At 45.6% G+C, this 13,040-nt stretch overlaps 1 protein-coding gene across 6 annotated transcripts in view; it reads right to left on the bottom strand.

The window, feature by feature from the left end:
- Nucleotides 1-13,040, bottom strand: part of NDRG4 (NDRG family member 4) — an 86,700-nt gene that overhangs the window by 35,733 nt on the left and 37,927 nt on the right. For all 6 annotated transcript variants that reach the window (XM_063438005.1, XM_063438001.1, XM_063438004.1 and 3 more), the window contains 3 exons: nucleotides 3,017-3,122; nucleotides 2,646-2,766; nucleotides 2,506-2,568 (listed from right to left, as the gene is read on the bottom strand). In XM_063438005.1, coding sequence (XP_063294075.1) covers nucleotides 2,506-2,568; nucleotides 2,646-2,766; nucleotides 3,017-3,122 — 290 coding nt within the window. The remainder of the gene's footprint in view (nucleotides 1-2,505; nucleotides 2,569-2,645; nucleotides 2,767-3,016; nucleotides 3,123-13,040) is intronic.

Here is a 13,040-nt window from a genome sequence, read left to right on the forward strand (position 1 = left end):
GTTATTGGCGGGGAAGAAGATTTACTCCTGTGTCTGCTGTTTCAGCTTGCAGGAGATTCAAAGGGGCAAGTCCTTGTAAGGACTAGAGCGAATTACCCATTCGGCTCCAGGAAGGAGCAGTTCCAAGGCCTCAGTCAAGCCACAGCGCTGCGGTTTGTCCCCTGTTCCAGCTAGGAAGCGGTCCTTGGTGGAGGTACAGGGATCTCCGTTACACACATTTTTAATCCTGTCAGAGTGGACGAACTCCATACCCCCCAATTTAATTTAATTGTATTTTCGTGTTGTGAAGCATTGGGGCAAAAGTCATCCTCGGGGTCAAGTTCTGAGGAAGGATATGGTGGTAAATGGTTTTAAATAAAACACGGTCAGGGCAATTACATACGTGGTGTCACAAATCTGTGCTACCACTTTGTAAGGGCCCTGAAGAAGCTAGCCCCCTCATTTGTATGGCCAGGAATTTACTCTCATCACAGACCACAACCCATTGGTGTGGCTGAATCGGATTGCAGGTGATAGCTGCCGCCTACTGCGGTGGAGCTTGGCGCTCCAACCCTACAACTTCTCCATCCAATACCGGCCCAGCAAGCAGAACGGCAACGCCGATGGGTTGTCCCGGCAAACAGAACTCAGTCCGTAGCAGCAGTCCGGACATCCCCAAGTGTTCCACATAGGGGGAGCCATGTAACAGACGCCCTGTTCGCTGGACTTATAATTTTGTTGCCATCCTGGACTTTTACTGACAATGCCATTCACCTAAAACGGTATACGAATTGAGACAAAAAAACGTTACACAGTTCGTATACCGAACTTTTTGACCACCCAAGACAGTCGTGTGCTGTCAATTTACTTATTTGACACAATTCCAAACCGCAACTCTAAACGTTCTAAGTGGTTCACTGGGTGGCCGTCGATTCGCATGCACGAACACGTGGTGGCGGCCATCTTGTTTTGTCAAACGCGTCCAGCGGGGTTTGGTCGTCGAGTGTCTGGAACTATTTTCGGACACTCAATTGCCCGAACACCGGTGAGCCTTCCAGGACCACTTAGATTCGTCCCAATTCATCCGAAAGGAGGCAGCATTTGGTAAAAACTACGTACGAACAAAGAGGCACACAACTACCTTACGCACGAACAATTATTTAAACTAGTGTTCAACATTTTGAACTGCACGAAAGAAACCAGCCGCACCAGCTGAATTCATGGAACTATTCTGGGCAGGAGCCTCGTGTCCGGCCGGGCAGAAAAGCGGCTTCTATCTAACTTTCGAATCCCTGAAACGATTTGGATGATTTTTAAATATGTTGTTTCCCTAGATCGGGGCTATAAGGAAATGTATATTTTTATGGGGTTCGGATATGATTTAAGGGTATTTCTAGAAATGTATAAGATTTTCATTTTTTTCATTTGGAGATAATTGAGTTGATACAGTAATTAACTCAATTATCTCCCAAGCAGAGGGGAGGGATTGTGTGAAATGTATGGGAGTGTCTCACTGTACTGTTGGAAAACTTGCATTAAAAGGCCAGTGCAGCCCCATTAAAAATCAGTTCTGCGTAACCCTCAACACGTAGCCTTGTCTTGTGCTTGTAGGGAACCTGCTTAAAAATTAATCACTAGCTCTTGTAAGAGCTCTACTACCTATTGGGATACTTGGTCAGCTGAGATAACATCTGGAGAATACTGCAGCACAGCTCCTTCCAAGGGAAAAGGACGTCCCTAACGGTGTACACCCCTCTGATACTCAGAGTGGCTGTTACATTAGTTATGACTGATGGTTAATAAAATTAACAGTTTTGAAAGGTGTAGAACCATATGTTATATGGTCGTATGCCCCTTGAGCGTTAAAAACACCATGGCCAAGCCCATTGAAAAGTAATTAAACGTTGTCTGTGGGTATTGTGTAGTCTCATTTTATTCATACAAATATTGCCTACCATACATCTACAAGAATAGGTTCAGAGACCCCTTGAACAATCTAGCATATAAGGCAATGACTGTTGCAGAGTATATTGAAACTTGCGACCGTCACCTCTAGATAATTACCGATTATAGATCTGCATTAGCAACTGGGCAGTCTGACCAGATATCTTGTAGGGAGGCTAAATACCGGACCTCCGTACAAGTCTGCACAATTGATCATCTTTGTGTTGTGTTTGTCTTTTAGAATTGTGTCTTGTGGTCACATTAACGCTATAATATTTTTTATATTTATATACTTTACATTTTATCCATTATTGTATTGCATCAGATTAAGACACTCATTCTTTTACCTGTCTCACTTACTATAAATACAATTTTTTTTGTTTTGTCAGTAACATCGCTCGGCGTGTCACAGTGCGTCAGTAAAATCGCTCGGCGTGTCAGTGTAGTTAGGGCTGGATATGTATCCTGGCGATGGGTCGTTCTGTTGGTCTGTATTTGTGGTACAGGACACAGAATGTATCAGTTTATACAATGTTGAGGCACTGAATAGCCTTATTTACAGTTGTGAGTAGGGGGTCTCACCCGAAGTGTTGCATGATGCTCGGTAACATCCCGGCTAAATTCTCCATGGTGGGATACTGGTAACTGGGGAGAGCAGAGGGAAGTTACAGATTGATGTGATACAATAACGACCAGTAAAGTGACTGCGCAGCCTTTCTTACCCTTGCGGGAACTGAGAGGCCCCAATCTGCTGGCCAGGGGCATCCACGTGACAGACCACAAAGTGTTTTGTTATTTCTTGCATGTCCTCGTAGTTGAAGAAAGTGTTGAAGCAAAGTTTGTCTTGGATAAGAGAAAAGAAGGTAAGAAACCCACATTTTCTGACCGCAGTCACAACTGAGTCTGTCCTGTCACAGCTTTTATTTCAAACATTGTGTCATCACAGTCTGTACCGCTATCCTAATGCAGGTTACTTCTAGCACAGAGAGCGTGGATTTCATTTACCGATATCATTCCAATATAACTGTATGTCATAAATGGCTAATAATGGACACTGACAGATAAAACATATCAACGTGATCTCTGTACTTACGATTCAGACCTACATCGTGGTATGTCAAGATTACAGGACGATTTCCTTTGGGGGTTCCTCGGATAACAACATGTAACATCCCATAGGGGGTCTCGATGTCATGCTCCTGTGATGGAAAGACAAGAGGCAGGAAGAGAACAGGACGTGTCAAACTGCTTCCTTTCATCCATCTCGCCATGTGCATTCAAAGATCTGCATAATCGGAATCTCATCACATTGCAGTAAAGAATCTTTAAATCTTATTGGCTCATCCTTTTTCAGCCATCCACACATCCTCCAATCACCTTATCCATCTCATCCACACATCCTCCAACAACCTTATCCATCTCATCCACACATCCTCCAACCACCTTATCCATCTCATCCACACATCCTCCAACAACCTTATCCATCTCATCCACACATCCTCCAACCACCTTATCCATCTCATCCACACATCCTCAGCCACCTTATCCATCTCATCCACACATCCTCCAGCCACCTTATCCATCTCATCCACACATCCTCCAACCACCTTATCCATCTCATTCACACATCCTCCAGCCACCTTATCCATCTCATCCACACATCCTCCAGCCACCTTATCCATCTCATCCACACATCCTCCAGCCACTTTATCCATCTCATCCACACATCCTCCAACCACCTTATCCATCTCATCCACACATCCTCCAGCCACCTTATCCATCTCATCCACACATCCTCCAGCCACCTTATTCATCTCATCCACACATTCTCCAGCCACGTTATCCATCTCATCCACACATCCTCCAGCCACCTTATCCATCTCATCCACACATCCTCCAGCCACCTTATCCATCTCATCCACACATCCTCCAACCACCTTATCCATCTCATCCACACATCCTCAGCCACCTTATCCATCTGATCCACACATCCTCCAGCCACCTTATCCATCTCATCCACACATCCTCCAGCCACCTTATCCATCTCATCCACACATACTCCAGCCACCTTATCCATCTCATCCACATATCCTCCAGCCACCTTATCCATCTCATCCACACATACTCCAGCCACCTTATCCATCTCATCCACATATCCTCCAGCCACCTTATCCATCTCATCCACACATCCTCCGGCCACCTTATCCATCTCATCCACACATCCTCCAGGCACCTTATTCATCTCATCCACATATCCTCAGCCACCTTATCCATCTCATCCACACATCCTCCAGCCACCTTATCCATCTCATCCACACATCCTCCAACCACCTTATCCATCTCATTCACACATCCTCCAGCCACCTTATCCATCTCATCCACACATCCTCCAGCCACCTTATCCATCTCATCCACACATCCTCCAGCCACTTTATCCATCTCATCCACACATCCTCCAACCACCTTATCCATCTCATCCACACATCCTCCAGCCACCTTATCCATCTCATCCACACATCCTCCAGCCACCTTATTCATCTCATCCACACATTCTCCAGCCACGTTATCCATCTCATCCACACATCCTCCAGCCACCTTATCCATCTCATCCACACATCCTCCAGCCACCTTATCCATCTCATCCACACATCCTCCAACCACCTTATCCATCTCATCCACACATCCTCAGCCACCTTATCCATCTGATCCACACATCCTCCAGCCACCTTATCCATCTCATCCACACATCCTCCAGCCACCTTATCCATCTCATCCACACATACTCCAGCCACCTTATCCATCTCATCCACATATCCTCCAGCCACCTTATCCATCTCATCCACACATACTCCAGCCACCTTATCCATCTCATCCACATATCCTCCAGCCACCTTATCCATCTCATCCACACATCCTCCGGCCACCTTATCCATCTCATCCACACATCCTCCAGGCACCTTATTCATCTCATCCACATATCCTCAGCCACCTTATCCATCTCATCCACACATCCTCCAACCACCTTATCCATCTCATCCACACATCCTCCAACCACCTTATCCATCTCATCCACACATCCTCCAGCCACCTTATCCATCTCATCCACACATCCTCCAGCCACCTTATGCATCTCATCCACACATCCTCCAGCCACCTTATCCATCTCATCCACACATCCTCCAGCCACCTTATGCATCTCATCCACACATCCTCAGCCACCTTATCCATCTGATCCACACATCCTCCAGCCACCTTATCCATCTCATCCACTCATCCTCCAGCCACCTTATCCATCTCATCCACACATACTCCAGCCACCTTATCCATCTCATCCACATATCCTCCAGCCACCTTATCCATCTCATCCACACATACTCCAGCCACCTTATCCATCTCATCCACATATCCTCCAGCCACCTTATCCATCTCATCCACACATCCTCAGCCACCTTATCCATCTCATCCACACATCCTCCAACCACCTTATCCATCTCATCCACACATCCTCCAACCACCTTATCCATCTCATCCACACATCCTCCAGCCACCTTATCCACACATCCGCCAGCCACCTTATCCATACATCCTCCAACCACCTTATCCATCTCATCCAACATCCTCCAGCCACCTTATCCATCTCATCCACACATCCTCCAACCACCTTATCCATCTCATCCACACATCCTCAGCCACCTTATCCATCTCATCCACACATCCTCAGCCACCTTATCCATCTCATCCACACATCCTCAGCCACCTTATCCATCTCATCCACACATCCTCCAGCCACCTTATAGATCTCATCCACACACCCTCCAGCCACCTTATCCATCTCATCCACACATCCTCCAGCCACCTTATTCATCTCATCCACACATCCTCCAGCCACCTTATCCATCTCATCCACACATCCTCAGCCACCTTATCCATCTCATCCACACATACTCCAGCCACCTTATCCATCTCATCCACACATCCTCCAGCCACCTTATTCATCTCATCCACACATCCTCCAGCCACCTTATTCATCTCATCCACACATCCTCCAGCCACCTTATCCATCTCATCCACACATCCTCAGCCACCTTATCCATCTCATCCACACATACTCCAGCCACCTTATCCATCTCATCCACATATCCTCCAGCCACCGTATCCATCTCATCCACACATCCTCCAGCCACCTTATCCATCTCATCCACACATCCTCCAGGCACCTTATTCATCTCATCCACACATCCACCAGCCACCTTATCCATCTCATCCACACATCCTCCAACCACCTTATCCATCTCATCCACACATCCTCCAACCACCTTATCCATCTCATCCACACATCCTCCATCCACCTTATCCATCTCATCCACACATCCACCAGCCACCTTATCCATACATCCTCCAACCACCTTATCCATCTCATCCACACATTCTCCAGCCACCTTATCCATCTCATCCACACATCCTCCAGCCACCTTATCCATCTCATCCACACATCCTCCAACCACCTTATCCATCTCATCCACACATCCTCAGCCACCTTATCCATCTCATCTACACATCATCCAGCCACCTTATAGATCTCACCCACACATCCTCCAGCCACCTTATCCATCTCATCCAAACATCCTCCAGCCACCTTATTCATCTCATCCACACATCCTCCAGCCACCTTATCCATCTCATCCACACATACTCCAGCCACCTTATCCATCTCATCCACACATCCTCCAGCCACCTTATCAATCTCATCCACACATCCTCCATCCACCTTATCCATCTCATCCACACATCCTCCAACCGCCTTATCCATCTCATCCACACATCCTCCAGCCACCTTATCCATCTCATCCACACATCCTCCACCCACCTTATCCATCTCATCCACACATCCTCCAACCACCTTATCCATCTCATCCACACATCCTCAGCCACCTTATCCATACATTCTCCAGCCACCTTATCCATCTTATCCACACATCCTCCAGCCACCTTATCTATCTCATCCACACATCCTCCAGCCACCTTATCCATCTCATCCACACATCCTCCAACCACCTTATCCATCTCATCCACACATCCTCCAGCCACCATATCCATCTCATCCACACATCCTCCAGCCACCTTATCTATCTCATCCACACATCCTCCAACCACGTTATCCATCTCATCCACACATCCTCCAGCCACCTTATCCATCTCATCCACACATCCTCCAGCCACGTTATCCATCTCATCCACACATCCTCCAACCACGTTATCAATCTCATCCACACATCCTCCAGCCACCTTATACATCTCATCCACACATCCTCCAGCCACGTTATCCATCTCATCCACACATCCTCCAGCCACCTTATCCATCTCATCCACACATCCACCAGCCACCTTATCCATCTCATCCACACATCCACCAGCCACCTTATCCATCTCATCCACACATCCTCCAGCCACCTTATCCATCTCATCCACACATCCTCCAGCCACGTTATCCATCTCATCCACACATCCTCCAGCCACCTTATCCATCTCATCCACACATCCACCAGCCACCTTATCCATCTCATCCACACATCCTCCATCCACCTTATCCATCTCATCCACACATCCTCCAGCCACCTTATCCATCTCATCCACACATCCTCCAGCCACCTTATCCATCTCATCCACACATCCTCCAGACACCTTATCCATCTCATCCACACATCCTCCAGCCACCTTATCCATCTCATCCACACATCCTCCAGCCACCTTATCCATCTCATCCACACATCCTCCAGCCCCCTTATTCATCTCATCCACACATCCTCCAGCCACCTTATCCATCTCATCCACACATCCTCAGCCACCTTATCCATCTCATCCACACATACTCCAGCCACCTTATCCATCTCATCCACATATCCTCCAGCCACCTTATCCATCTCATCCACACAACCTCCAACCACCTTATCCATCTCATCCACACATCCTCCAGCCACCTTATCCATACATCCTCCAACCACCTTATCCATCTCATCCACACATCCTCCAGCCACCTTATCCATACATCCTCCAACCACCTTATCCATCTCATCCACACATCCTCCAACCACCTTATCCATCTCATCCACACATCCTCCAGCCACCTTATCCATCTCATCCACACATCCTCCAGCCACCTTATAGATCTCATCCACACATCCTCCAGCCACCTTATCCATCTCATCCACACATCCTCCAGCCACCTTATTCATCTCATCCACACATCCTCCAGCCACCTTATTCATCTCATCCACACATCCTCCAGCCACCTTATCCATCTCAACCACACATCCTCAACCACCTTATCCATCTCATCCACACATCCTCAGCCACCTTATCCATCTCATCCACACATCCTCCAGCCACCTTATCCATCTCATCCACACATCCTCCAGCCACCTTATCCATCTCATCCACACATCCTCCAACCACCTTATCCATCTCATTCACACATCCTCCAGCCACCATATCCATCTCATCCACACATCCTCCAGCCACCTTATCTATCTCATCTACACATCCTCCAACCACGTTATCCATCTCATCCACACATCCTCCAGCCACCTTATCCATCTCATCCACACATCCTCCAGCCACGTTAAACATCTCATCCACACATCCTCCAACCACGTTATCAATCTCATCCACACATCCTCCAGCCACCTTATCCATCTCATCCACACAATCCATCTCATCCACACTACCTCCAGCCACCTTATCCATCTCATCCACACATCCACCAGCCACCTTATCCATCTCATCCACACATCCACCAGCCACCTTATCCATCTCATCCACACATCCTCCAGCCACCTTATCCATCTCATCCACACATCCTCCAGCCACGTTATCCATCTCATCCACACATCCTCCAGCCACCTTATCAATCTCATCCACACATCCACCAGCCACCTTATCCATCTCATCCACACATCCACCAGCCACCTTATCCATCTCATCCACACATCCTCCAGCCACCTTATCCATCTCATCCACACATCCTCCAGCCACGTTATCCATCTCATCCACACATCCTCCAGCCACCTTATCCATCTCATCCACACATCCACCAGCCACCTTATCCATCTCATCCACACATCCTCCATCCACCTTATCCATCTCATCCACACATCCTCCAGCCACCTTATCCATCTCATCCACACATCCTCCAGCCACCTTATCCATCTCATCCACACATCCTCCAGCCACCTTATCCATCTCATCCACACATCCTCCAGCCACCTTATCCATCTCATCCACACATCCTCCAGCCCCCTTATTCATCTCATCCACACATCCTCCAGCCACCTTATCCATCTCATCCACACATCCTCAGCCACCTTATCCATCTCATCCACACATACTCCAGCCACCTTATCCATCTCATCCACATATCCTCCAGCCACCTTATCCATCTCATCCACACATCCTCCAACCACCTTATCCATCTCATCCACACATCCTCCAGCCACCTTATCCATACATCCTCCAACCACCTTATCCATCTCATCCACACATCCTCCAACCACCTTATCCATCTCATCCACACATCCTCCAGCCACCTTATCCATCTCATCCACACATCCTCCAGCCACCTTATAGATCTCATCCACACATCCTCCAGCCACCTTATCCATCTCATCCACACATCCTCCAGCCACCTTATTCATCTCATCCACACATCCTCCAGCCACCTTATCCATCTCATCCACACATCCACCAGCCACCTTATCCATCTCATCCACACATCCACCAGCCACCTTATCCATCTCATCCACACATCCTCCAGCCACCTTATCCATCTCATCCACACATCCTCCAGCCACGTTATGCATCTCATCCACACATCCTCCAGCCACCTTATCCATCTCATCCACACATCCACCAGCCACCTTATCCATCTCATCCACACATCCTCCAGCCACCTTATCCATCTCATCCACACATCCACCAGCCACCTTATCCATCTCATCCACACATCCTCCATCCACCTTATCCATCTCATCCACACATCCTCCAGCCACCTTATCCATCTCATCCACACATCCTCCAGCCACCTTATCCATCTCATCCACACATCCTCCATCCACCTTATCCATCTCATCCACACATCCTCCAGCCACCTTATCCATCTCATCCACACATCCTCCAGCCACCTTATCCATCTCATCCACACATCCTCCAGCCACCTTATCCATCTCATCCACACATCCTCCAGCCACCTTATCCATCTCATCCACACATCCTCCAGCCCCCTTATTCATCTCATCCACACATCCTCCAGCCACCTTATCCATCTCATCCACACATCCTCAGCCACCTTATCCATCTCATCCACACATACTCCAGCCACCTTATCCATCTCATCCACATATCCTCCAGCCACCTTATCCATCTCATCCACACATCCTCCAACCACCTTATCCATCTCATCCACACATCCTCCAGCCACCTTATCCATACATCCTCCAACCACCTTATCCATCTCATCCACACATCCTCCAACCACCTTATCCATCTCATCCACACATCCTCAAGCCACCTTATCCATCTCATCCACACATCCTCCAGCCACCTTATAGATCTCATCCACACATCCTCCAGCCACCTTATCCATCTCATCCACACATCCTCCAGCCACCTTATTCATCTCATCCACACATCCTCCAGCCACCTTATCCATCTCATCCACACATCCTCCAACCACCTTAACCATCTCATCCACACATCCTCCAACCACCTTATCCATCTCATCCACACATCCTTCAGCCACCTTATCCATCTCATCCACACATCCTCCAGCCACCTTATTCATCTCATCCACACATCCTCCAGCCACCTTATCCATCTCATCCACACATCCTCAGCCACCTTATCCATCTCATCCACACATCCTCCAGCCACCTTATCCATCTCATCCACACATCCTCCAGCCACCTTATTCATCTCATCCACACATCCTCCAGCCACCTTATCCATCTCATCCACACATCCTCCAGCCACCTTATCCATCTCATCCACACATCCTCCAGCCACCTTATCCATCTCATCCACACATCCTCCCTTTGCACGGTGTGTGTGTATATATATATATAGTTTTGCACGGTGTGTGTGTGTATATATGTATAGTTTTGCACGGTGTGTGTGTGTGTATATATATATAGTTTTGCACGGTGTGTGTGTATATATATATAGTTTTGCACGGTGTGTGTGTATATATATATATAGTTTTGCACGGTGTGTGTATATATATATATATAGTTTTGCACGGTGTGTGTATATATATATATATATATATATATAGTTTTGCATGGTGTGTATATATATATATAGTTTTGCACGGTGTGTGTATATATATATATATATAGTTTTGCACGGTGTGTGTGTGTGTATATATATATAGTTTTGCACGGTGTGTGTGTGTGTATATATATATAGTTTTGCACGGTGTGTGTGTGTGTATATATATATATAGTTTTGCACGGTGTGTGTGTGTGTGTGTATATATATATAGTTTTGCACGGTGTGTGTATATATATATAGTTTTGCACGGTGTGTGTGTGTATATATATATATATAGTTTTGCACGGTGTGTGTGTGTGTGTGTATATATATATATAGTTTTGCACGGTGTGTGTGTATATATATATATAGTTTTGTACGGTGTGTGTGTGTGTATATATATATAGTTTTGCACGGTGTGTGTGTGTGTGTGTGTATATATATATAGTTTTGCACGGTGTGCGTATATATATATATAGTTTTGCACGGTGTGTGTATATATATATATATATAGTTTTGCACGGTGTGTGTGTGTGTATATATATATATAGTTTTGCACGGTGTGTGTGTGTATATATATAGTTTTGCACGATGTGTGTGTATATATATATATATAGTTTTGCACGGTGTGTGTGTGTGTATATATATATAGTTTTGCACGGTGTGTGTGCATATGTATATATAGTTTTGCACGGTGTGTGTGTGTGTATATAGTTTTGCACGGTGTGTGTGTGTGTATATATATAGTTTTGCACGGTGTGTGTATATATATATATATATATAGTTTTGCACGGTGTTTGTGTGTATATATATATATAGTTTTGCACGATGTGTGTGTATATATATATATAGTTTTCCACGGTGTGTGTGTGTATAAATATATAGTTTTGCACAGTGTGTGTATATATATATATATATATAGTTTTGCACGGTGTGTGTGTGTATATATATAGTTTTGCACGGTGTGTGTGTGTGTATATATGTATAGTTTTGCACGGTGTGTGTGTGTATATATATATAGTTTTGCACGGTGTGTGTGTATATATGTATAGTTTTGCACGGTGTGTGTGTGTATATATATGTATAGTTTTGCACGGTGTGTGTGTGTGTGTATATATATAGTTTTGCACGGTGTGTGTGTGTGTGTATATATATATATAGTTTTGCACGGTGTGTGTGTATATATGTATAGTTTTGCACGGTGTGTGTATATATATATATAGTTTTGCACGGTGTGTGTGTATATATGTATAGTTTTGCACGGTGTGTGTGTGTATATATATAGTTTTGCACAGTGTGTGTGTGTATATATATATAGTTTTGCACGGTGTGTGTGTATATATATATATAGTTTTGCACGGTGTGTATATATATATATAGTTTTGCACGGTGTGTGTGTATATATGTATAGTTTTGCACGGTGTGTGTGTGTATATATATATATAGTTTTGCACGGTGTGTGTGTATATATGTATAGTTTTGCACGGTGTGTGTGTATATATATAGTTTTGCACGGTGTGTGTGTGTATATATATATAGTTTTGCACGGTGTGTGTATATATATATATATATATATAGTTTTGCACGGTGTGTGTGTGTGTGTATATATGTATAGTTTTGCACGGTGTGTGTGTGTGTATATATATATATATAGTTTTGCACGATGTGTGTGTGTATATATATATAGTTTTGCACGGTGTGTGTGTGTATATATATAGTTTTGCACGGTGTGTGTGTGTATATATATATATAGTTTTGCACGGTGTGTGTGTGTATATATATAGTTTTGCACGGTATGTGTGTGTATATATATA

Source organism: Pelobates fuscus, chromosome 12 (genome assembly GCF_036172605.1).
Source record: "Pelobates fuscus isolate aPelFus1 chromosome 12, aPelFus1.pri, whole genome shotgun sequence".
NCBI classification, from domain to species: domain Eukaryota; kingdom Metazoa; phylum Chordata; class Amphibia; order Anura; family Pelobatidae; genus Pelobates; species Pelobates fuscus.